The following is a 26,316-nucleotide window of genomic DNA, read 5'->3' as shown; positions in this document are numbered from 1 at the left end:
TATATACGATTCTTTCTCGACGCCAGAAAAATCAGATTTAGCTCTTCATAGGGGAATTTGTATGTTACGATGCCATGAGATTATATCGTTTGTTCCTAAGTTTATTTAAAGATAACATTGGTGAAACACTGAAAAATATCGCAAAAGTTGAGCAAATGGAAGCGAAAAAGTAGGAAACCAAATCTAATAGAAAGAAGATTAGCTAAAGCGATGAATTTACATTTAAGCGATGAAATTGTGACTATAAAAAATATATAAATATATAAAATATATAAATTGTACGGGTTCATGGACTTGAAGGTGAGGAATTCTTCCAGTAAAAAGCGATTTGTGTTAGTAGAATGAGAGTCGTTCATCTCGTAGTTCGGTAAAGCTATTTTCCCCAAATAGAAAATTAGAAGAGCCCTCCTGGAGGACTTAGACTCACAATTGACAAACAAAAAAACACTAGTAATAAACAGACATAGATCAGAATGTCAAAATACAATCTTTGAATATCATTCAAACAATAATATAAGGAAAATGCTGCAGGATTAAATATAGTTCAACGATCTGATAGTCATAAATCACTAAAATGGCTCAACTTTTGCGGGAGCAACAGGAATTTCAGTCATCAACATAACATCAAGTAAAGATAGAGACAAAATTAACAACGGAATACAAGAATTGACAGTAAGAGAAGAGCTTGAAGATATGAACGATCATAACACTATGAGTTATGAAATATCACAATCAGCATATTTCTCTGCTGAATTTATTCGGATATATATTGCATCCCTTGCACTAGGTTATTACTTACCTAGGGTATTCTGTTTTAGAATGGTTTCAGCAGCAGTTTATTATTCGAATTATTTTCAATTTCAAATCAAAGACAAGTTGCAAGAATTAATAAGTTTTGATAAATTTTCTGTGTCAATTTTTAGAATTTTTTTAGAATTTTAAATTTTTTTAAATTTTTGTACCTAATGTCCATTGTAATACATATTCAGTAATTAACGTTAAAATCATTTCTATGCCGATTCTTCAGAATTTTCCTCATATTTCTTATTGACACAAAATACCTGAAGGAGTTAGAACTGTATATGACATTAAAATCCAAACAAACGCAATATTTTTGTTTGGTTTAAAGTTTAAATACGTTCAAGAGCTTCCTTATAAATTTATGCCCATATTCATAACATGTTTAAAGCATCGCGGAAGAGTGTGACTAAGCCCCGCTCAAATTTCACGCCACATTATTACTTATTTTCCGGTTTTGGGGATATAAACAAAGCGAATTCTCGACGGTATATTTTCTCTATTGTATATAAGAATTAATATCATAGTATTTTATCCTCTGTTAAAAATAACTAACGACGCTCTGGGGATTCGTTTCCTCGTCCGGTCAACTGAATTTTCGATAGGGTTGGCGTAACGCCCTTTGTTTAATTTAGAAAATAAATTTTGAAAAGCGACACAGTCAGTTTTTCTATAGTGAAGGAAAGCCAGAGGTCTAGTTTATTTGTAATTTGAATGGGGATCTGATAAAGTTAAAAGACATTTAAAAAACTTAATTTAACCGGTCGCATTTATCCAGAAATAAAATTATGCAATTATCAATTAATAAAATAACTAAATCTATAAGCCTATTCAAAACACTGATAAAATAATTTTTTTTTGCGGTTTTGCCAAGGAGAGAAGGAACACAGTTGCGAATTAGAGAAAACTGCGGTTTACATAAATAAAAAAAATACAGGTGTGTCTTGATTACAGAAATAGACTATATACAGGGTGGCCCAGCGAAAACTCTACACCTGGATTTTCAGTATTTAAAATGAAAATGTGTAAAAACGTTCAGATGTGTTAATTTTTGACTCGAAAGGGACAACTTTTTATTGCGTTTTCAACCCTTCAACTTCAACCCCTGGACAGGGGTGACAGTTACCCCCAAAATTTTCAATGGGGAGGAGTATCGATTAATACCCAATTTTTGAAATAGTTGTACCCTCATTATAACCTCCTAATTTGAAATTACTACCATTGTCCCTGTAGATATGACAACTTGACAAAGTCTTTGGGCGAAAAAGCTGCTAGTTAATAATGAATTTCACAATGAGGACTGCAGCCTTCAAAACCACGGTGGGAAAACCTAAACGTGAGATATCACTGAATCGTTTTGACGGAGGCGAGTTTTACCTCTAAAATTTAAAAGGGCACGTTTCTTTATTTGTAATTTTTTTCTTAAAAAAGGTGAGTGAATAAAAAAAAGTGTTCGCATTACTTTTCTGATCAATTTATTAAATACTGGAAATGACCGGCATTTGCCTCCATACAATAAAATAAATTTTGTTCAAAACGTTGTTTTACGTTATGTAACATTTCGGATATAATTTGGTGGCATTCATGAATTATACGATTAGGACTAAAACTCACCTCCGTTAAAATAATTCAGTTATATCTCATATTTAAAGGTCTTTTTATCCTCATTTTGAAGTCTGTAGTTCTTATTGTGACAAATTAATTATGAACTAAAAGCTTTTTTCCCTACAGATTTTGACAAGCTGTCATATCAACAAGACTAATGGCTGTGACTTCAAATTTGGAACTTATAATCAGGACACAGCTACCTTTAAAAGGAGGTATTACTCGACACCCCTTCCCATTAGAAATTTTGAGGGTAAGTGTCACCCCTTTTCAAGGATTGAAGTTGAAGGATTGAAAACACGACAAAAAATTGTCCCTCTCAATCATCAAATCAAATCAATCAAATCAAAAATCGACAGGTCGTCGATGAGCATTTTTACACATTTTTAATCTAAATTGAAGTGCAAAGTTTTCGTTAGATCACTCTGTATAAGAAAAATTAACGATTGCAATTAAAAGAAAAGCGAAATTGAAAGCAGAATGTAGTGCTGTTTAACGGCTCAGAATGCTATAATGAAAGAGTAACTTAAAATAATTAGACAGAAATTACCCTAAGTAAGAAAAAAATGAATTTTACAGTTTAAATCCAGAAGAGAAACCCATTGAAAGATTTACAGTTATGGATAAATGAAGGTAAGAAAATCAAATCGCCATAAATTTTACGAAAATTTGGGAAACTAATATCAGTAAACGCTGCACTTAAACAGAAAATTAGAAGCTAGAGTTTCAGGTTTAAGAACGAGCAATTATTACCACAGTACGGAATAACCTAAAGAGTAAAACTGGGATTTTAGGTTTGGAGAGGGGGGGGGGGGGTGTATCTATATCAGAAAGAGAGCTAATAGGATTGACTCGATTTGTGCTGATTCGGTCAGTTCAATAGAAGTATTCATAAATGTCTGGGGATAACTATAAATTACAGAAATAGCTGGAGTCGTATATACATATATTGTTTTTGAGGCTATTTGTGCACTCTTCCATTTTCAACTCGTCGCATCGTTCCTCATCTCGCAAACTTCAATTCGTGCACCAATGTGAGTGCTACCTCATGAAATTCGTATCTTAACATACCGTACATGTGACTATAGTACCACTCGGCAACCTTCGTCAATGCTTTAATTCTAAAAATGTATCTTTTTGTCATCAGTTGTGTCAGATTTATCGGCCAATAAAATTCAAAAAAGCTAAAATTTATTGTACATCCATATGCAGGTTTATCGCATAATTTTTACTTAAAAATGTAACTTTTACTGCCTTTTATTCCCAAAAAAAATTTACGAAAAAATAGAGATTACTGAGCACTTGATAAAGGAACTTATTTACTAGAAGCAAGCAAACACTTTAAACCCTCAGTAAAAATGAAATAGGTATGCAAATCTTGTGTACACGCTAATCTCCCCGCCAGCCTCTTTTTAATTATTACCACAACGCTCTCGCATCCCTTCCCTCATATTTCTCCCAAAGAACTGCAAGGAAATCTAATTTGAGACGTCGGCTAATTTCTTATTCTTTTATTGCAGCTCCGCCACGGCTGGCTGTGCCGCGGGGGGGGAGAGGGAAGTCGCTCTGAGGATGTGTGTCCTCACCCTTATTTTAACTAGCTACCCCCTCCCTCCCCTCTTCTTCGAAAACCCACCGGCATGGCAACAAACCACCGGCGGGTAGAAAAAAAAATTCTCTAACCCCTTTTCTATTTTAAATTTATTACAATTATCATCTGACGGATGAACCGCTCTATTTTCCCCTTTTTGTTAGCAACCACTAAATTTACTAATAGACCTAATGGTAGAATTGGTGACAAAAAAACTACTTTCGCTTTTTTTCTTTTTACGAAGTTGGAGGATTGGTGACCCTCAAACAAGTTACTTTTCGGTTTTTTTATTGAGCAGTTACAAAAAAAATTATTTAAATTTATTTTACCCAATCGTACCGGCAGTGGACCTCTCATTTCCCATCAAGCCTTCTTTCGCGAAGTCTCATTAAGTCTTGTATCGATCGGTTCTGTCTTTCTTCCACACTTCTTACATCGTGTGAGAAATTTTAATATACAGCCGTGGCCCGGGCTCGCGCTTTCCTCAACACCACTGATTAATGCAAAGCAGTCGGGAAATAAAACAGAACTTGCCGGATAATTTAGGAGAGAAAATTCACCGTATATTTCATTCTTTTGGGATGGACAATGCACACTGAAGTAGTCATTCGTTGTGTTCATTTGTTATCGTCTCAACAACGTTTTATTACATCTGAGGAATTATATCTTAGCATCGACTTTACGCGAGCTAAACATATAAACCTTCTGAAGATTTCTTGATATCGGAGGAGTACAACGAACAGGAGAAAAGCGGAATTTCAAATTTAGTATAACGTTGAAGTAATGAACACTTCAAACAAAATGCAAATAAATCTGCTTTGCGCTGATTCCATTGGTTATATGATCTAGGAAATATGTATTGACCATGCTGTGAAATATTGCATCTCATTTGACGTCAATTTCATTGAATAGATGAGCATACGTACCCATCAAACGATAGTAATTTCGAAATTTTCAAAAGTTTTCAAATTCTGAGAAATTTTCAAAAATTTTCAAAATGATGAAATTTTCCCAATTTCTTTAAACCTTATACTGAGGAGCAAGTTTATACTACATTCTCTTGAAATTAACAGAAGATAGGTATGTGATGTGCTACTAAAAAACCACTATTATCATTTTTTTCCAATTGTATATAATCCTAAAGTGTCAAAATTTGTCCTCATAATCACAAACAAATGTCTATGTTAGCCTCTAAACTAGTTTAAAGGTTTGTTTGACTTTAAAAAATGCACCCCCTATAACGAGTTAGAATTTGCTTAGCTTTGGATTTTGCGTTTTTTAGAGTTTTTTTCCATTCTTCACTATAAAATCTTGTAAAAAAAATCCCTATTTTTATAAACTAGAACAAAGCACTAAAATATAATTATTTTTATGTTTTTTACGTATATTAAAAAGTTTTCTCTCAAATGTTTCTGTTGAATTTTTATTTAATTAGGTGTATTGTCCATAATTTAAAAAGCCTTCAATTTTTTGCTTATAGATAACATGATACCTTTGTCCGCTGAAAGAATTTTAATATTATTATCTTTACGCAAAAAATTGAGCTACTTTTGTTCGATGAGGGTTAAATTTAGTTTAATTTTAAGAGGTTTATTTTAAATTAATGGTGACCTAATTCTAAACTTTTTTGGTGTTTATGTAGTAAGGTTTGACCTGTTTCTTTTACAGCTAAAATGACTTCAACCTTAGAAACATATTTGGGAATGACAGAGTAATTTAAACCTTTGGAAAGAACAAGATTTTCAATCTCAGACAAGTTTTTTTGGGCAGATTTATTATTGTCTTTGCAGCTATATTGCTATTATTATGAACGTTCGTCCAAGAATTGAATAAAGATGAATATTAATCTCAGTTAGTTTTTTTTAACTTAGAATAGTGTGCAATTTCACAGATCCAACAATCTCTATTGACGTGTGATTTCCTTGTTCCCAAATTTTGTATGTATGAAATTAATGGTTATACAGGACGCTCTATTAAATAAAAAACGCATTTTAGGCAGGTTTAGTGTCTAATTGTAAAAGCATTAATTTTGAGCCATTCTGTACAATGTAGATCCACTTTTTCTATTTGGGGCAAATTCGTGGATATTTCAGAAATAATCACCAAAATTTCTGTTTTCTGTGATTTCAAATCGCTTTATAACGAAGGTCTTCCGAGGGTTTTATTTTGAACAAAAAAAATAAGAATATTATTTAATATTTCGAAAACTGCTAGATTTTGATATGGAAATATACTATTTATCTGTACAAATCGTCCTCGAAATAATTACATTAATGAATATTGCATACTAGAGGATAAAAAAATTGAGCCATTCAGCTAGATTTGACTCATACGAAAATTGATTGTTTTGATTCTACAGGTTGTTAAATGTAAAAAAGTGTAATTTCATTCTTACACAACAATTCAAAGTTATATAAAAAAATGGCTAAGAGCTCCATCCTTACCCCCACAACTAAACTTTAGACAAAACCCATCCTTATCCACATCGCTGCAAATTTCAAAAAGTTGATTCTTTTTTAATGAATGATAAATAGCCTTCGTCTAAAGCATGTAATTTAATGCTGAAATTTTCTTTAAAAAAATGTATTGAAAAATGTGCTAAATCACTATAGAGCCCATAAAAAATAATCTTTTATCATGAACTCATGGTCGTAGATAGACTACATAGAACATATGGATGATAGCTTCCTATCACTTGGATCTTGGGCTGGGATTGACCTATTCAAATAACCTTTAAATAGATTCCGAATTAGAACTTTAGATCAAATTAACTAATTCCGATAGGACATTGAATACTGTCTACGTTCCAATAATTTCAATTGCAAGTAGAAAGTACAATCTTGATGGTAATGTGGATCCGCTGGCCCCATTTTTCACTTACTACCTGAAATATGTACGTTCATATATCATAACGTGAACGTACATAACACATACTGTAATAGACATGGTTTTTTAGTCATCCTATGAATATGCGTAATATATGAATAACTTTTACTGTAATAATGGGCTATTTCTAGCATATTCTTAAATAGATAGATTCTGGACTACTTATGAACCTATATTGTATATGAATATAGTTTTGATATTATGGTCCATCTTCTGACTATTTCAGAGATGTTGAGAGGCATAGTTTAGAATATGCGCAATCCATAGAATATAACTAGATACAACATTTTTATTATTCCTGCCTAAGTATGCGAAATTCAGGACGGTTTATCCCGAAATAAAACTGACATGAATATATTATTTTGAATTACGGCATCACTATTGAATGTGAATGTAAATACTCTTAAGGCCATGTGTTGTGGGATTTGCGATGCTTGGTCCCGTTTTTTCCTCTTTCGTTCGCATAATTTCATTGTGTCACCATAATTTTTTAACCTACCAACTATTTATTTATTATAAAAAAAAACATTTCAGTTGCCCTTTCGGCCTGTTATAGCTTGAAATGCTAAATGTCTTGCAAACTTGTGGACAACTTGGCGAATGAATCATTATCGTATGATTTCATTAGTTTGAGGAATATCAAACTCCTGAAATCCAGCATCGGTTGGAAAATTACCTAAATTATTTAACTTCAAGTGATTTAACACTAATTTAGAGTAAGGATGTACTTAACATATATAAGAGGGGTTAGACAAAGTTCCTACACTAATAGTCGTATACAGGGTGTTTGGAAAAATTGGTACAAAACTTAAGGAAGTGAAAGTAGAGTTAAAAATAGTAAAAAAAGTTCCTATTAACATTAATCCGACGGAGCACCGTTCCTGAGATATGGCCCTCCAAAGGGGTCCTAAATTTGAATATTTTTTTAAATAACTTTCTTTCTGATTCAGAAAATGGAATGAAAATTGTAGCTAATAATGATACAATAAAGATCTTTAACGATCATAAGTTTCATCAAAATCGATTAATAAATAAAAATTGTTTTTTAACTAGTTTTCTAACTAATTTTTTGAAACAATGTATGGCTCAGAACAGTAACATTTTTTTAACATTTTCACATAGCAGACATCTTTCACGGAGACAGTTTCATTGCAGTGATTGTCACTTTCGTTTGCTATAATTAAAATGTTTACATTTCTTAGTTTATTATGTTAATTAACAACTTTGTAGGTACGTCCGTAGATCTCTTTTAGCGTGTAGGCAATTTCTACTATAGAAAGTGACAATCACTGCAATGAAACTATCATAACGAAAGATACCTGCTATGTGAAAATGTGAAAAAGTGTTACTGTACCGAGTTATATATTAAAAAAACAATTATTTCTGAGTAAGCAACGCAGAATTAAGAAAAAAAGATGTTTTTTTTCTTAGAAAATCCTAATTCATAAAAAAATAATATTATTTGCTTGATAATTTAAAAGAATTAAAAAATCTGTTAAGGGTGGTTAGAAAACTACCCTTATTTATAATCAATTTTGATGAAACTTATGATACTTCAAGACCTTTGTGGCACGATTATTACACATAATTTTCATTCCATTATCTGAATCAGAAAGAGCCTTTTTAAAAAATATCAAAATGATAGGACCCCTTTGAAGGGTCATATCTCAGTAGCAGTGCTCCGTCGGACCAATATTTATAGGAACTTTTTTTACTATTTTTGGCTCTACTTCCTCCTCCTTAAGTTTTATCCCAACTTTTCCAAACACCATGTATACATACATATGTACCTGCCTAACCATTTTAATCGTACTCCTTTTGAAACCCCATTTTAATATTATTGAAATATAGCAATTAGACACTTGTAACTCACAATATCGATAAAACTTTAGTTTTAAAGCACGTACACATACCTACTTATCAAAAGCCCTAACTAGCTACTTTTCAGTTTCGAACTTTTCAGCCCTTGTATAAAACGCTGGAAAATTTAAACCTGATAACTTTGCAGCTATAAGAATTTTAGACTGAAAATGTGTACTGAACATTCTTTTTATTTTGTTTCTACCAGACAGGTAAGTTTCAAGGGATATGACGGATTTTCTGATCGTTTTTCTAGGGGAATTACCTATGGCAAAGAAATTTATATACATAATTCATAAACCGCTTGATAAACCTTGCTGATTTTGGAAGCTTGAGGAAGCCACAGATTATTTATGCTGCTACGAGTAGGAACAAAGCATCGTTAACAGGGTGAGAATTTTATTACAGTTTCCCTGGAAATTTCCGTAGATCTACAAAAATTTCCGCAAATGCTTAGAAATTCCTTTCAAAAATTCCAAACGATCTCTAAAATTTTCTCCGATATGCCTTGAAACCCCGAAAAGGTTATGAAAATTCCTTAAGGCCGACCTGTTTGATACATTGGAGATTTTTTCTGATGGAAAGTAATTTCCATGGACACACCGCAACTGACTACTGGTCTATCTTTTTTCCAAGATTCCTATGGATATTATCCTTTTAGTGAAACTGCCAGAACTTTGATCAAGTGATCAAAATTAAAGTCATCCCCGAAATTGCGTTTCTAGTTTTAAAAATCTAAACCATAAATCCTTTAAAATTCAGTGTGAAATTAGATAAACAGTGTGATAAGCGACAAGTTTCAGGAAATGCGAATCGCTGAGAATACTTCGGAAATCGCCTAGAATCTGAAAAACCGTTACAAAATCCTGAAATTGTAAAAAAATTAAATACCAGGAAACTCCCTTTCTCAAGAAAGTCGGCAAAATTTATTCACAAGGATTTTCAAGATATTTTGATAAAATTTCATAAAATCGCAGAACTTATGCAATTGCGACAATCGTGAAAATTGTGAGAAAATCGTCAGAAATCTCCGAAAATCACCTTTTTACACAATTTTATTCCATTTTAAATATATTATGATAAAGAAATAAAAATCGGTTTGGTGGGAAATTCGATTCTGGAAAATGTAGTGAGAGTTAGTGCATACTGAGAGTTGCTTTAATGGATTTAGTTTTCTACCGTTTTAAGCTTTAGAAGACACCATTGTTGGGTGTGTTGAATGAGTGTAAAATGCTCTTTCTCGCCTTTTTTCTAAAACATTTAATGACAAATTAATAATGGCACGTATATAACTCATTAGTTACTTAGCAACTTGATCGGTTCAACAATTTTCTGCCATAGTAAATATTGCTATAACGATCGCAGCAAAACCTTCAAAAACCTGCCTTTCGGGAAGAAATAAACAGTTGATGAATGATATCTCATAGAAATGCTCTTATAAACTCTTAACACTTTGTTTTCAATTAATTAGTACTTTGTTTTTTTTTAATCTTTGCTCAAAATTCCATTCGCTACGGTGCTGGATTTATGTCGCCCGATTTTCCTGGATTCGCGTAACCCAGCGCCTTAATATGGGATAAAAATAAAGACAGCCATCGAAATTAATGGATTTTAAGACGCGAAAACAATTCGGTTCCAGATTAAAGGGGTTGTATGTTAATGGCCGCGATGCCGAGGAGAAAGGGACCGTAGTCAATCAAGCAGAGTATACGTTCCTGGGAAGTTAATCAAAAGAATTTGCAAGATTCGAAAAAGGTCCCCGAATTTTATGTTTAAAATTTCCCTTTGTTTTTAAAAGGCAAAGGAATTGTCAAACAATGTTTATTTCTTTAAGATTTAAGAACACTTTCAGGTAAATTGAAAAATGTTATGTTTCACTTATACCTTCTAATTACGCGTTTTCGGAACTGGACGATAAATTCAAAACCACAGCCGACACATTAAAAAATGCACAGTTTCATCGAAATTGGATCATAACACAAAGCTTAACCTCAACAGTTAAGGGCTCTCATTAAGCGATTATAAACAAGCACTTTTAAGTAATGTTCTACTCTAACTCGCGTAAAACTGATCATTAACTCCTAATCTCTTGTAGTACATACCTATGTTTATGATTTTTAATTTGTATGCTAATTTTTATGAATAATACCCAACGGGGTAATAAAACCCATAATGGATGAGCTGATGAGCAATGCAAAGCGACCTAAACGGCTTAAACAGTTGTTCATCCTCATCAGAAGTCATCACTTATTGATCACAATTATCGGTAACTGTTTAGTACTTCAGTTTTTATATTACAGGTGTATACTAAACTTGAGAATTTTGTTGGCCAAGTGTTCTTGTGCTGTATCGTCTGCAGATTGAAGAAAACGATTCCTCCAGCTAGTTGTTGGCGTTTTAATTGAGACGTTCAACTGCCGCTCTTGTATGCGCGAATACCTTGAAAGACAGGAAGATTATAAAAAGGAATTATCATAGTGAAGATCCACCAATAGAGAAGAGCTGCTCAAATGGCTAGAATATAAAAATTCAATTCCACAAAAAGTGAACAAAATTTTAATTTACTATTAAAATGATAAATTCAAATGTAACAGGTTAGTTCAGGCTAATCTACTATCCACATAGAAGATGAAGGGTTAGCACCTCCTCAACATACGATTTAAAATCACATTCTAGAATTATAACCATTGTCTGGACCTAGAGGAATTCCGTGACTTTTAGAGCCCACCAGGGACCAGAACCTCCCATAACCATCATCCCAGTTACATATACGATACAGTTTCTGTTAAACTTTTGAATCAAATGGAACTCTTAAAAAATGTCAATGTGTGTCTAAGATAATGGACGCCCATCTTGAGTATATTATGGTTAACAGTAATGAGTAGAGATTTGATAAATGTTCAGCGTTTGCTCAGTTTAAAAACAGGTTTCCTAAAATTACTTATGGTTATTGAATGATGTATTGGTAATTATTCTTTTGTTGGACCATATAACTTCTTTCAAATTCTCTTCCTCACTGCGTACAATATGTTGTCTATCTAATCTTCCTCAGCCTAATCTTGGTCACACTGTATATTCTTTAGGACGTCGAATTTATTAGGATTTTTAAAGAACAACTATAAATTTACAAAACTCGTGTCCTTCATCGGTCTGTTATATTTAACCATTTTGGTATTTACAAAAAATCGGAATTAAAAATCCGGCATTCCTCAAGCTAGGGCGTTGTAATCTCCCCGCCGCGTAATATACGGTCGGCGGCCGTCTTAACGATCTTTTAACGCCCCCCTCGCCTCGCACGCTGTTTTAAGAAAGACATAAGTGAAACAAGAAAGAATGCAAATGAGATGAGGTAAAGAGCGCGTCTTTGCTTAATTCACGCGCACTCTTCCGTTTCTTTCCACCCCCCCTTCCCCAATGTCCGTAGAACGGATGTGGCCCCCCTGGTCCCCACGTCATCAAGTGAGGGGTAGAGTTTTTGCCACAGGCTCACATGCGCAAATGAAATCGATTAAAATGCGAGTTTGTGCTTTGAAGAAGAAGTATTAATGGCAAGGGGTGGGCAGGGGGCGGTAGTGGTGGTCTTTGCCCGAGATTTGGGGGAAGTCGGTGCAAAACTGAACTAATTAGAAAGCTAATATTCGCCTCGTGAAGAGTCTGTCATATCTCACTTGTATGACCTTAATTAGCGAAGATTTAATGTGATTACAGCACTAAAAAGGGAATTGGTTAAGAGTACTCCACGCACAGAACTCAATTTTTCAGGTTCTTCTACCCAGTGACAAAATGATAATATTCCAACAACTCTGTATAATGTAGAATTAGTTTATGTATCTCGAAATAATTTACTACTTTTACGGAACTGTAACAAAAATCTTATATTTTCATTATTTGAAGGAATTCGTCGAGGTTACCTATAGGAACAGTTTTATCGATAGCTTATTAAAATGTATTAAAATCTCGGAAACACTAACAATTCAAAAAATATTAGACAAAAACCACTAGGAACTTACCGGCAACTCAAAATTTACAAGGTGAGCCATTCGAAAAAACGAATTTTCGCTACTTTTCGATGTACACGGCAACGTCGCAATGTTCAAAATATTTTAAATCGATAAATTAAAGTCGTTTAATTAATTAATTAAAATTTCAAAATGATCCCGTCCAAGACGTCCAGTTTCCCATAAATTTCTACGTACGTCTAACGAATATTTGTTATTCGATAGCCCTAATATGACAAAAAATCACATTTTTTTCCTGATGAGAAATATTTAAAGTCAAAGTGAACTAGACACGTGATTTTTTGGACATGGAGCGACGGAAATCGGATACATGGTACTCACCTTTTATATTCAATCACATATTTTTTCAGGAGCAGTTTTGCTCAGCGTTCTCCTAGTTTTAAGATTCAGGGGGGTACGTAAGAAAGTTGACTATGCCCGTTCGTCGTACGTGTACAGCGGACCGCGCGAATAGACCTTTTTTAGCCTCTTTCGAATTTTAATTAAGCTGGGCCACTTTGGACTTCCACGATTCGCGAATCGCGTACAGAGGCGGGGAGTAATTAGGCTCCAAACAATTTTAAGATTAATTATGGATGATTTTTTAATTAGCAATACCCGCAAGTTTTCCAAACGCGAATAATTATTTCCTGTGTGTTCAGTACAGAGTTCAAACTGTACAATTACGTGTTTAAGAACATATATTGACAAAGCTTTGCTAATAGGCATTTTGTTGCAGAATTCTTAACTAAATTAAGAGGAAATAAGAAACATTTAATTTAACTTCAATTTCAACGTTATTTTTACTTTTTTTGTGGTTTTAATAACGGACATTTGGATGGTTGCGGTCATTTCAGCTTTGGTTCATCTCCGATCGCGACTTATATGAGTTGTCATGAAAAAACTGATGTGCCTTGTACGTTTGAATAGACGTTCCGTTGGTAATAGACAATGGCCGTGGGTAGTATTAAAGTATTCTACATTCTGTATACATATGTTTGTGAGCACATGATAAGACCTATTGAGCCCTACAATGCAACAAATGGTATCAAGCTTACATGATAAGTTCATCATTCACACTGGATAGCATTTGTTTTTCAGAATGCACTTGATTAAGGCCCCACTCACCCCGTTCTTTTTCACCACTTTTACCTGACGGGTAAAACTGTTGAAAGAGAAACAAACAAGGGCGCACCCACACACTGCAATTTTGAGTGTTTCAGCATGATGAATCAAACCTCTTTATTAGCAGTGGCAGCGCCTTCGGCTGTAAAACGCCAAATTAAACGAAAGTTTCCTTCAAAATGGATTAAACCACTATGGAAATGTAGTTCTCTGGTCTCTAGGTCGTATTTTATTTAAACGCAAATATACTTTAATTTTTTGAGTTAAAGATGCTGGTGTCTCTAATCATTTTCTTGTTTATTTTGCTTTGAATTTGCAGTTCAATAAGATTGCTAAAATCCAATATGCATGCTGCTCTTTTAAGTTGAATAAATGTGGAGAGATTTCAGAACGTCTCATTACCTGCCTGGCTTTCAGTGAATTTTTGAATTTGAAAAGATTAATGATGAATCTCAAGCAATACTATGACTACTATAAGTAATTGAACATTATCCCATAACGCCTATCTGTTGTTAGTTACGACCTTGTATAGCAATAACTTAAAAAAAAAAAAACAAGAAATCTAACGGGTTTAAGTCGGGCTTTCGTAGTGACCACAGGTGTTCTCTATCTCGACCAATCCATCGATATGGAACATTTATAATCATATTCATGGGTTCATATTCAAGATGACGCCAATAAGAAGCAAAGTTAAAAATTATTGCCGAAAGTCGAAACGAACACCCTGTATATACATAATATAAGCAATCACCTCGCACTATTTAACAACCCCATTTTGCAACAATCCCGTCGAATATCGAACATTTTGCCGATCTATCTCGGGATATTATCGGGCATTTCACATTGAAATCGCCACAAGCCACCTAATCCAACTTCGTGCAACTCTTAATGAAGCATGATGTAATTAAATAGCCCGTCGTCAATATATCGGACGGAGTAACAATTACAGGTAACTAATACCCCTTGATACGTGTTTAAAGTTGGCGGTATTGTTTACGATCTGACCACAAAACCCAAGAATAATGGCTCAGGCAAGTCGAGTCAAACCAAGACAAATGGCATCCGACTGCCAGGTTAATTCTGCAACTTGCAAACTTAAACGGTCCTACGAAATTCCTGAAACTTTAGTCCAGTTACGAACCGATGTCCACTCGATACAAATCCCGGGCACTTGACTTCAATCTAGCAACCTGTGTGACCCTTAGGAATTTCATAATCGACGAAATAGTCCTACTGCTTAAGGTGGTCAGTGGCGGTCCGATCGTTCTTATCTCTAAGGGTCGATGCATCAAAATTCTGGTGACAATTTTTTCAAGGAAAGATTTCTCATAGGGAGATAGAAATTGGCCAATGTTTTGCTCCAATTTCGTCATTTCCATGGAAAACATCTCGATGATAATGTTGCCAGAATATGGATATATCGGCCCTAAACCCCCTGTATAAATTTGAATATTATTTTAATAGATTATATCACTATATTAATACCCAAAAAAATGGAGCTGATTATAAATCACCTTCACTGATATACATTTGAGAAACGCCCGAAGATTCCTGACAGAAATTTTTGAGATATGGTAGAATGTCTTCGAATCAAAAACTCTAATTTCTTTAAAATAAATTCAACTCGTGCGGTTTGTTAGATGCTAATTCAGTTTTTGAGATATAAAATCTACATGAAAGGGGATTCTTTTTCCATTGTCAGGTCCAATTTCACCATACCAATTTTCATGTGTTATGCCTAACTTCACCTCTTCATTTATATTTCAGCAGATATTTCAACTTTACCATCCATAATCTTAGCAAAAACTTCATTATCATTATATTTTAAACTAATTTCGTTTTCGAGTCGTTTCTGGGATATATACTGCGTGACATAGAAAAGAGAACACCCCGTAAAAATGGTTTAATTTAAATAATTTTTGGTATGCATGTTTGTTTATATGTATAGCAGAAACGATCAAAATTTCACTCATATTTATCTACGTATTTACGAGTTATTCGGAATTTTAGGTTTTTTTTAAATATAAAAATTGCAATAAAATATCAACAATACAACTGGAAAATAACATTTATTGGAGTGTAGTGTGCTTAGAAACTGCGTAGAGATATGCCTAGAACCAGAATAGAGCGAAATTTTCATCAATTGAGCGAGTTTGAGAGGGGTCGAATGGTGGGTCTACGAGAGGCTGGTCTGTCATTTAGGGAAATCGCCACTAGATTGAACCGTAGTGTAAACACTATAGTGAGATGCTGTCAGGGATGGTTCGAAGAAGGGCAAACAGGCAGAAGAACAGGTACTGGACGACCTCGAAGAACTACAGAACGCCAAGATCGCCGACTCCGAATTATGGCCCTAAGAGATAGGTTCGTCTCGTCGAGGACGCTGGCGGATCAGTGGTTCGCTGAGTATGGAAGGCCCATTGGGATACGAACCATTTATCGCCGCATAAGAAGTTTTGGATTGATTTCCTACCGTCCCTATCTCGTGTTACCCCTCACCTTAAATCATCGTCAAAATCGACTACAGTGGTGCCAAGAACGGATACATTGGACTCTGGAATGGGATAATATCGTGTTTAGTGACGAATCCAGATTCTGTTTCGGTATGCATGATGGTCGGGCAAGAATACGAAGGAGACGGGGTGAAAGATGGGATCCTCAGTTTGCAATACAGAGGCATGTCCATCAGACTGTTGGGGTAATGGTTTGGGGTGTCATTGCATATGGTAGCAGGTCACCTTTAGTTTTCGTCAGAGGCAGTATGACAGCCCAGCGATACATCCAGGAAGTCCTGGAACCTCATCTTGGGCCTTATCTGGAAACTCTTGTTGATCCAGTTTTCCAACAAGACAATGCACGACCACATGTGGCTAGAGTGACTATGGACTTCTTCCAACAAAATGCAGTCAATTTGCTACCTTGGCCACCTCGATCTCCAGACCTCTCACCGATCGAACATGTATGGGATATTATAGGTAGAAGGTTGCATAATTTACCCCATCCCCCGCAAACCCTAGCGATGCTGTGTCATGCTGTCCAGTTAGCCTGGAATGAGATCCCCCAAGAGGACATCAATCACCTCATTAGATCCATGCCTAGACGTGTACAGGAATGTATAAGACACCGCGGAGGACCGACAAATTATTAAATTTTTTTTAGTTTTTAACAATTAAATTTGTTCAACTTTTTAATGAAGTATTTGTTTTGGCGTAAACAACATGCATACCAAAAATTATTTAAATCAAATCATTTTTACGGGGTGTTCTCTTTTCTATGTCACGCAGTGTACTTTGGATTTCAAGGTGTCCTTAAGAAATAATGGAAACTGGACAAATTTAGGGATTGCGCTTAAAAAAATTGAAGTCCTCGATCAGGAAGTCAAGTTGGTACCCATTCTCACAAAATAATGATTTTAATATATAATAGAGCAGAATGTTAATATCTTTAAAAATTAACCAGAGAGAAAATCAAGTCGATGGCATGTTTCGTTTTCTTGTAGTCAAAGGATGGAAAGAGGTCACTCTTGAGTGACCCTTTACGTAAATTTCACTATTGGCCCTTTGTAAATCCCAAGATGCTTATAAATCAAAATATCTGATGGATGGTATTAATCAAACGGATCAAGCAGTCGAAACAATAATTAATATACGAGAACGCGGGGGCATTTCGAACTATCCGGTATTAGCTACCTGGACATCCGGAATTTAATAGGGATGCTCAAGTTGAACTTTTGTCATTGGCGTCTGATATGGAGATATATTTGCTCTTACTTACCAAGAAATAAAATAATTCATAAAATATCATAATTATACATCACTGTATGAAACTAGAGATCTAAAGAGTGTACGGAAACTCACATGTCAAACTTCATTTCCACCCATAAGAATTTAAATAATATTTGCCACTAATGTAAAGAATTAGCTTTGAATCGCTAACTTTAAAACTAATACAGTGTGTTTAAAATAAGGATCTATGTAACATAGAGAAATATGTAGGAAATTCAAATTCATATATTGTTTCATGTTCCATATACATATGTATACAGGGTGTTTCAGAATTGCATGGCACCATTTGAGGTAAATATGTATTCTCTAGTACAAAATAAAGAAAAAAGTTCATATGAGCCTGTGTCAGATTTCGATCAGTAGTGGAGTTACAGGGTACTAAAAATGAAAAAAAATTAGGTTTTTATTTTATTGTGCTTGATCTATTGCAGAAACAGCTTTCAAATTTTATATGTGCATTAGGTAATAGGTGCTGCTTAATGCCATAGTAGATTGCCTCCAATTACTATACAGGGCAATGTATTTTCTGAGGTCTCGGTCCATAAAATCCTGTAGAAAAATTGGCTTGTAATGCCACTGGTGCATTTTAACACTTTTCTTAAGTTCTTCCATCTACTGTGTAAATTTTAGCTCTCTTGATTTTTGGTCGAATTCTGTTCAGTTTCCTCATAAATTAATTAAGTTATAAATTCAATCAAATCTAGAGATCCCAGAGTTTTCGGATTTTTTTTCGGAATTGTGGGATCCCATGATTCATTGATTCTTTTTACATATTTTTTAAAAACTGCACAGATTTAACAGTTCTATATTACGCAAAAATCTGCATAGGTACATTCTCCGCAAATTTTTGTTCAGAGAAATGATTTTGACTAAATAACTCCTAGTAAAAAAACCCCTCGATCTGCGGTCGCGGGATTTTACCAGAAAGGGAGTGGGCGCATAATTTGCCGAAAAATCCCGTTAATCGATTAATCGAGGTAATCCCCTAGTTATCGACCCCTCTAATCATGATGAAGGAATTACTGTCCTCAAAATCTGATCCTCTAAAGCTCTCGAATGTAGTACCCACCAACTGCTTATTTAATTTGTGCATAAATACCTAATTAAAATTAATAATTTTCCTTTAATTACCTCGATTTCCCGTTAACGAATATACTTGAGTAGTTCGAGGGCATCTGAGAATATTTCTGTTTAATTATCACTAAATAAAATCAATAGATCTTTAGCAATAGTCGATTGCACGAGTTCAAAAGAGGGAAATATATTTGAAACTCATAAATTAATCTTAACATTTTTTTCTCAAGTTTTAAAGCATACTTTATTTTGTTTTTACTTTACATACCCGCATTTTTCCTTCATAATTCTTCAACTGGAACTAAAAAAGAAAACACCTAATTACAACTTAGATGGCGTCAACAGTAACCGCAATTAAAGGAAAATTGGATGATTACCACATTCTGCTTAGTCTTTGAGCCGAAAAGCTATTTTTTAGATTACTAAAGCCCTCGCAAACAAGAATTTTAAAAAACAAATTAAATGTGTGTTGCCTAAGTTTGTATCATCTTTTTTTTAGCTAAAAGTTGCTTGTTGAGATCCCACTTTATAATTACTTTAATTAAGAAAAAGCACTCATCGACGGAATTTCCTTCGTTATGAACATATTAAATTTGAGATTTGTTATTATTATTTGAGCAATTTTTCACGGTCTCAAATGAGTATTAAGTCGGTTCGATTTTTAATTGAAAGCGAAAAAGAGTCACTTCAGTTCGTTTCTTGTTTCGCTTCTACTAAGCCTCTTCATATTTGCGCAAAACTCCGCTTTTAATGAAGAAAAAGTTGCCCATTGCTTAATTTATAATTAACAGAATTATGAAATTCATTTTTACGAAGTTCATAAATTTAATGAGTATTTTGTCTTCGTTTAATTTGTCGGAAGGTTCAAGAGCACAACTCAACAGATGACTCATTGTGAATGTACATTGGTTGATAATTTTTTACAAACGGTAAAATTTACCTAACAAGTGTGGAAAGTGGTTTTTTCTCTCACGAAACTGCCGCGAAGCAGTTGAGGACAAGAAAGACATTTTCCGCGAGTGTTAAGTATTTCTAGTGTCAGTTTATCCTTTTATGCTGAACTGATAAATGAAAACATACCAAAAAAACTAAAATTTGGGCTTAGTGAATTGTTGAAAATTTCCAAACAGGGCAGAAATCGACTTTTTGGCAGTTTTCAAAATTTAGCCATATATCTTCGGAACATGTGGAGCAATTTCCTTAAAAATCTAACTCAAATTAATCATCAAAATTCGTTCTATGACCCGCACCGACGGATATTTGCAACATTTTTTTTTTGGTTTCTGATATACGGGGTCACATTAATATTCATTTTTTGCTTTTTTTAGACGTGCCGTAAAGTGAAAGCCCTAAAAATGTTTTTCCAAGGATCCAAGACATCGATTAAGGTGTCCAGAATCAATATTGGATTCATGTCACTCGATTAAACCAAAAATCGGCACATGGAAATTTTCCACATTGTCCGAAAATTTTCACACAGATGGAGGTATCTACTTTTTGCAAGTTTTCAAATTTTAAACGCCGACACCTTTGATTTTTAACAATAATATAAAATAATTAATAATTATTTCTTCCAAAATATGCACTTTGTTTTTTTAATCACAGCGCGGAAAAGTAACTTTTTCGCGCTCATTTCATTGCACGCTACCCAGTGTCCAAAAGTAATTCAATCCACATCCAATTAAATGTGGTAAAATACATTATAATTTACATGGACCCTCAGAAGAAAAATTGGTTTTACTGATATCAGCACCTAAATTATTGCTGTCGCTAGCTATGTAATTCATTTTTAAGATAATTATTGGCTTTAATTTACGACGGAGGCAAGTTAATGGTTTCAGCGGAAGAGATTGGCCGTGAGGGTAGAAAATTTCGCTAAAATCTACTTCATAACACAAACAAATTGCGAAATAACCTACACTTTTAACTAGGCGGGGAGAAAATTTAGTTTTCTTCAGAAATATGTTGTTTGCTCCTCGTCGTTCAGTAATTAGTACGCAGCCAGAGGGCAAAACTCCGGTTCGCCATCGCCACCATTGGTAATTGAAGTTAAACGAGTTTTAAATAAATATGTATAAGAAGTTCGGTAATTGAGATGGCTCTAAAATGTCTTTCTCTTGTCACTTAGTATACGTGGCTTAGGAGGGAACAGGTTCAAAGGAATACAACTAATTTACCGTATGACTCTATTTCCAAAGTTATTTACTTGGATGAAACTTCTATTACCACTTTTAAGATGAATACCTTAGTATTATGAGAAAAATGTCTGTAATGTGATTACCTTTCCTTTAATAGAGTCAATTGGAATTTTACACAGGGTGAGATTTTTTAAACTGATGAATCTGCAAGGGGTAGTTAGTTATTTTCGCACAGACTTTAGTATTAAAAAAAAACATAGAATTGCATGAGAAAAATCAGAATTTTTTGCTTGATAGCCTGAATCAATGGGAAAATTAAACAGTCGTCAACAGTATCGACTTATTGATTCCTGTTGACGGAATACTCGCCTGGTTTGAAAGAAATAGCCACATCCCAAAAAGCAAACTGTATCATAATTTGCAAGTAAATGACTGCATAAAAATAAACTAAACGATACTGATGTCTTCATTTACAAATTCTGTAATAAGGCAAGTCCGAACTGTACCAGCTAGAATTATTGAAAGATCGGTAATAAAACTGTACTCAGATGTTTTTGAATGCCTCCTTAAATTATATACAGGGCTTTTCAGTTTTAACTTGTGTCCCTTCCGAGGGTAGAAGAAACTTATTGAGAGAGACCGCTTTGTAAATAATCATTCTTTGAAAACGCATACTAACAAACATATAGGGTGTTCAAAATTCAATTTTGTTTTGTTTTTGCTTTGCAATTCTTTCAATTTTTTGGGATAATTTTGGATGCAGGTTGCGGGAAATTTACTGTGTAGATTGGTAAATTCACATGTACTTCATCAGAATTTTTGTAGCTACTCCATTTTACATTCATGCAGTTCACTTCATGCCAAACGCATGCTGCTAATGTCCTGTGGTTCGCAGTTTGCGTTCCACTTGCTCCTAAAGTAGTTCGAAAATACCTATAACGAGAATGCATTCATAAATGCTTCAGCGCTTCTACGTTCGCTGTGAATGAATGAGCCCAATTATTGCATAATTTTCGTCATACTTTATCATAACCTTAAAAATTAAATCAAAATCAACATTCGTATGAGATGTGGTAGAATTCACAAGGATGTGTATCTATATTTGATTTATTCCACTTATTTTCTACATCAATTAATAAAATATGTTATTTTGATAACGGACCCATTAATCCAATCAAACAATATTATCGTTACGCAACATTTATAAGTTAAATACTTCTACATAACTGATAAGTTGTTGAAGGTTTCAAAATTTAATTTTCTGTTGATTATTCCTGGTATTTAAAGAAATATTCTGTACTTACCAATTAATGTTAATTTCTATTGCGCATTCCACAGTAGTCCAGTGTTCAGTGTGGTGTTCAGGCTTATGCCATGTCTTATGCTTAGGTGATAGGGATAAAAAGGTGAAATCAGTGTATTAATTGCTCGATTTATTATCAACATGGAAACCAAATCTCTAAAGTGAGTATAGTAATTTAATTAAGAATAATAACAGCGGGTTGTTTGTGTTGAGCTCAGATATTGAATTCCCAAAAGGTACTGAGGCCAGTAAGTGCACAATAGAGACCTTTTACTCTGAGTAACATACCTATTTCTTTAATCTGAATAATACCCACCCATTATTAATGCAATTATCACAAACAGTTTTTTAAATTTCATTAATGTGTATAAACTGCTGGGAAAACAAAAAATACCTAGCAAATCTTAATGCTAAATTTAAAATTGGATTTTTCAATAGCAGTTTGCCAGATTTTTTTTAATGAAATCATATCAGGTAGGCCTGTTCGCTGATTAAATTACTGGACATTACTCTATTTAAATAAGAGTCTCAAGCTATCTAGCTTATGGTCACAGTATTCAGGTTAAATGTATCTCAAATATTGATGTTCTATTGCAGAGAAAACACTTTACTTGGAATTGGAAATCCACTTCTGGATATTTCTGCAAATGTAGAAAAAAATTTCCTGGCCAAGTATGGATTACAGCAAAATGATGCCATTTTAGCTGATCCAGAAAAACATCTTGGTCTTTATACAGAACTTGTGGATAATTATAAAACTGAGTATATAGCTGGAGGTTTGTATATTAAGAAATAGGACATACAACACAATTTACAAAACACACATCATGAAAACTTAATGAATATGTTGCATAAGTCAAAGTACTATATAGTATTATAAATATTTTTAAATATTGAAAATAAAGTTTTCAAGATTTTTTTTTATTGCAAAGAAAGTAAACTAATATTTATCAAAATCATTGCTTTTGTTGATTTTAGATTATATTTAATTTCGTAAAATTTATTGTAATTTTTTTAAATCTACTGAAATCATGTAATAGAAAAAAAATCGTTGTACGCCGCGCCTAGAAATATTCATAACGTTCAAGTCTTGGATTTAAACTTGACATTCTTCCCAATTTGGGAGTATAATTTATTATTATTATTTAAATTACATATTGTTTACCATTTACTCAGTCAGCCTTTTAACAAACTTATTATTGTTCTTGCTACCTCTAAGGAATCATTTTAAATTCATATTTTTCCACTCATACTTTTGTATTTTCTCTAGTGATAATAAGTTCACAAGAAAGGATAGTTCTAGAAGAACAATTAGGTCATAGAGCTAAATTAAGTTGATAGAGGAAGTGCTGTTCTCATTATTTTTGTAGATGTCCATAGAATCAGACAAATGCTTATTGAGCAAACATTTATTTCATTTATTGAATTTATACTGTAAATACCAATATTTCTGTAATTTCAATTCTATGTTATCTCCTTAACTAACATTGTCTAGTTTATCTTAAGTGTAATATACATATGTATATTACAATATATTATTGACAATTTTCATTTTTTTTATTTTGACACATTCCTAAAAGTACTTGTTTTAGGTAGTGTACAAAATGCCTTAAGAGTGTGTCAATGGTTACTTGAGAAAGCAAAAGTAACTACATTTTTCGGCTGTGTTGGGGAAGACAACTTTTCCAAAATATTACATGATAAGGCTGTGACTGAAGGTGTGAATGCAAGGTAAGATAATATAATTCATTATATACCAAGGTGGAAGGTGTTTCATTACTGTTGAGAAATTTAATAGTTTGTCAAGAAGCTCAGTAATTTAACCAAAATATGTATCTATAATTTGAATTATAATGTTTGATTTAATGTTTTGAAATTTTTACTTATCCTATATAAGTATTTCCATTTGCCTTTTTTCTTCTATCAGTAATTACAGATAAGTGCATGTTATGAAGATTCAGACTGTGTGTAATAATATTACGTAAGAGTGTTGCATAACAGATTTGCATAAACAATATGTGTTGTTTCAGGATTTCGGAATATAAACAAAAAACGTGATCTCTGTAAATTGGCATAAGTATTAAGACTTGTCTCTCTCTTCCAATCATTCAGGTACCAATATAATGAAAAAGAGCCTACAGGAACATGTGCTGTGCTAGTTACCGATCACCACCGATCATTGTGCGCAAACTTAGGAGCAGCTAACTGTTTCACAATAGATCACGTGAGGAACCCCGATAATAAGAAACTGGTGAATTCCGCCCAATTTTATTACATTTCAGTAAGTAACCATTTGTTAACTACTTTTTCTCACGCTTTTTGTAAATCTCTTACATTTATTTTTCTTACCATTGCGGTTACTGCTCCGGGCCTTTCAACAGTTCTTATTCATAGGGCTTCTTTTTGACCGTCAGTCCCCCAACAATCATGGAAATAGCAAACGTGGCACTGTCACGGGACCGGCCCTTGATAATGAATCTTAGTGCCGCCTTTATTTCACAACTTTTTAAGGAACCCTTAATGCAAGTTTTGCCGTATGTCGACGTACTTTTTGGAAATGAACAGGTACATAAACAGGTTTTCCTTTAATAATTTACAATTGTAATTTTCCTTGAACCTCCTGAGAATTTTTCTTCAAAAACATGTTTATTCCCGTCAACAATTTGTTAAGAATATTACTATAGTAATATAATCATTAGTCCCCTCTTTAAACTAACAACAACCAATAAGATTTCGAGAAAAGTTTTACACTGATTATTTCTCTCATTACCTATACTAACGATCAGCCGAAAGTCTACAAATAATTTTCACGATTCTGATAGTCTCATAGTATTATATTCTGGGCCAATGATGTAAGTTTAGAGACGAGCCTATCATCAAAGTCCGAAAATATGTTAATTTTCTATTAGACGGTGTTCTTAATTTTATATCTATTTATAATATACCCAACTAATAAATAACAAATTATTATATGTTCCAATAAAATCGATTCATTAGGAAGCAGAAACATTCGCCCAGGAGCAGGAATTTGGGACCAAAGATATGAAGGAAATAGCGACTAAGATCTGTAACTTGCCAAAACAGAACGAAAAAAGAATGAGAGTGGTGGTGTTGACGCAAGGAATTCATCCGGTTATATTAGCGCATGATGGAAAAATTAGGGAATTTCCGGTTAAAGCCCTCTCCAACGATCAGGTAGTAGATACCAATGGAGCTGGTGATGCATTTGCAGGTAGGCGGTTTGCTACGTATCAAGCTACATCTTCATGTAATATATAATATAAAATCAATTAAAAAACAATTTTAATAATAATTGCCACACAATTTTTCAATTCATCAAAATGAATACTTAATTACCACTATGGCGTCGTGATAAATTGCTTTTTTGATACAGGCGGCTTTCTGTCCCAATACATCCAAGGCAGAAGCTTAGAAGTGGCAATAAAGTGCGGAATTTGGGCCGCACGACAAATCGTCCAACGAAGTGGCTGTACTTTCGAAGGCAAAGCAACGTTCTACCCTTCAGAAGATTAACATTAATAGCTACTATAATCCGTTTCTAGTGCGTATTGTTAATAAATAGGCACATGAAAAAAATCTTAAAAGTCAATCGCAGTTCTTCCGAGATTAATAATTAGATAGCTAACAATTTTAAAACTGGCAAATTTACTTTAATTCGTGTAGGTATATTGATAAGGGGTGTAGAATGGATAAAATTGTTTATTATTGATTATTAAAAGTGTACTTACAACCCAGCGGTGTGGTAAATTTTGTTCATTTATTTTACAAATAGACAAATAGTTATTTTAATAGTATACATTGTTTCATTTAAGCACCCACTAACATATTTATGACTTGATAACAACAAAGAGAGAAATTGAAATGCATCAAATGCGCAGGTCTTACTGACTTTTCCGTATATCTGGCATGCTAACTCGTGATTCATTTTCATAATCAAAGACGAGTCATAGTACACTGATCTCTTGAAGGCGAAAACAGAAGGTATTTTGAGAATTGGTTGGTTTGTATTACACATGTAAGGCCAATAATACTTTGCAAACACTGCATGGTGTGTATCAACAACTTTTGTTTTTAAGGAAAGTGGAAATATTTATGCTTCCATTCTCTATATGAAACTTCACGTATTCACTAA

At 33.7% G+C, this 26,316-nt stretch overlaps 2 protein-coding genes across 2 annotated transcripts in view; one reads left to right on the top strand and one right to left on the bottom strand.

Moving 5' to 3' along the window:
- The window catches only part of enok (enoki mushroom), a 214,427-nt gene that overhangs the window by 171,908 nt on the left and 16,203 nt on the right, over positions 1-26,316 (bottom strand). The window lies entirely within an intron of this gene.
- Positions 21,922-25,973, top strand: Adk2 (Adenosine kinase 2). Its single transcript, XM_066403604.1, has 7 exons — positions 21,922-22,324; positions 22,761-22,939; positions 23,756-23,894; positions 24,276-24,444; positions 24,558-24,728; positions 25,161-25,395; positions 25,558-25,973. The coding sequence occupies exons 1-7, from the start codon at positions 22,305-22,307 to the stop codon at positions 25,695-25,697; spliced, it is 1,053 nt and encodes a 350-aa protein (XP_066259701.1). The 5' UTR covers positions 21,922-22,304; the 3' UTR covers positions 25,698-25,973.

This window comes from Euwallacea similis, chromosome 30, assembly GCF_039881205.1.
Source record: "Euwallacea similis isolate ESF13 chromosome 30, ESF131.1, whole genome shotgun sequence".
NCBI classification, from domain to species: domain Eukaryota; kingdom Metazoa; phylum Arthropoda; class Insecta; order Coleoptera; family Curculionidae; genus Euwallacea; species Euwallacea similis.
Note: the sequence above shows the minus strand (reverse complement) of the source record. Positions and strands in the feature narration are given on the sequence as shown.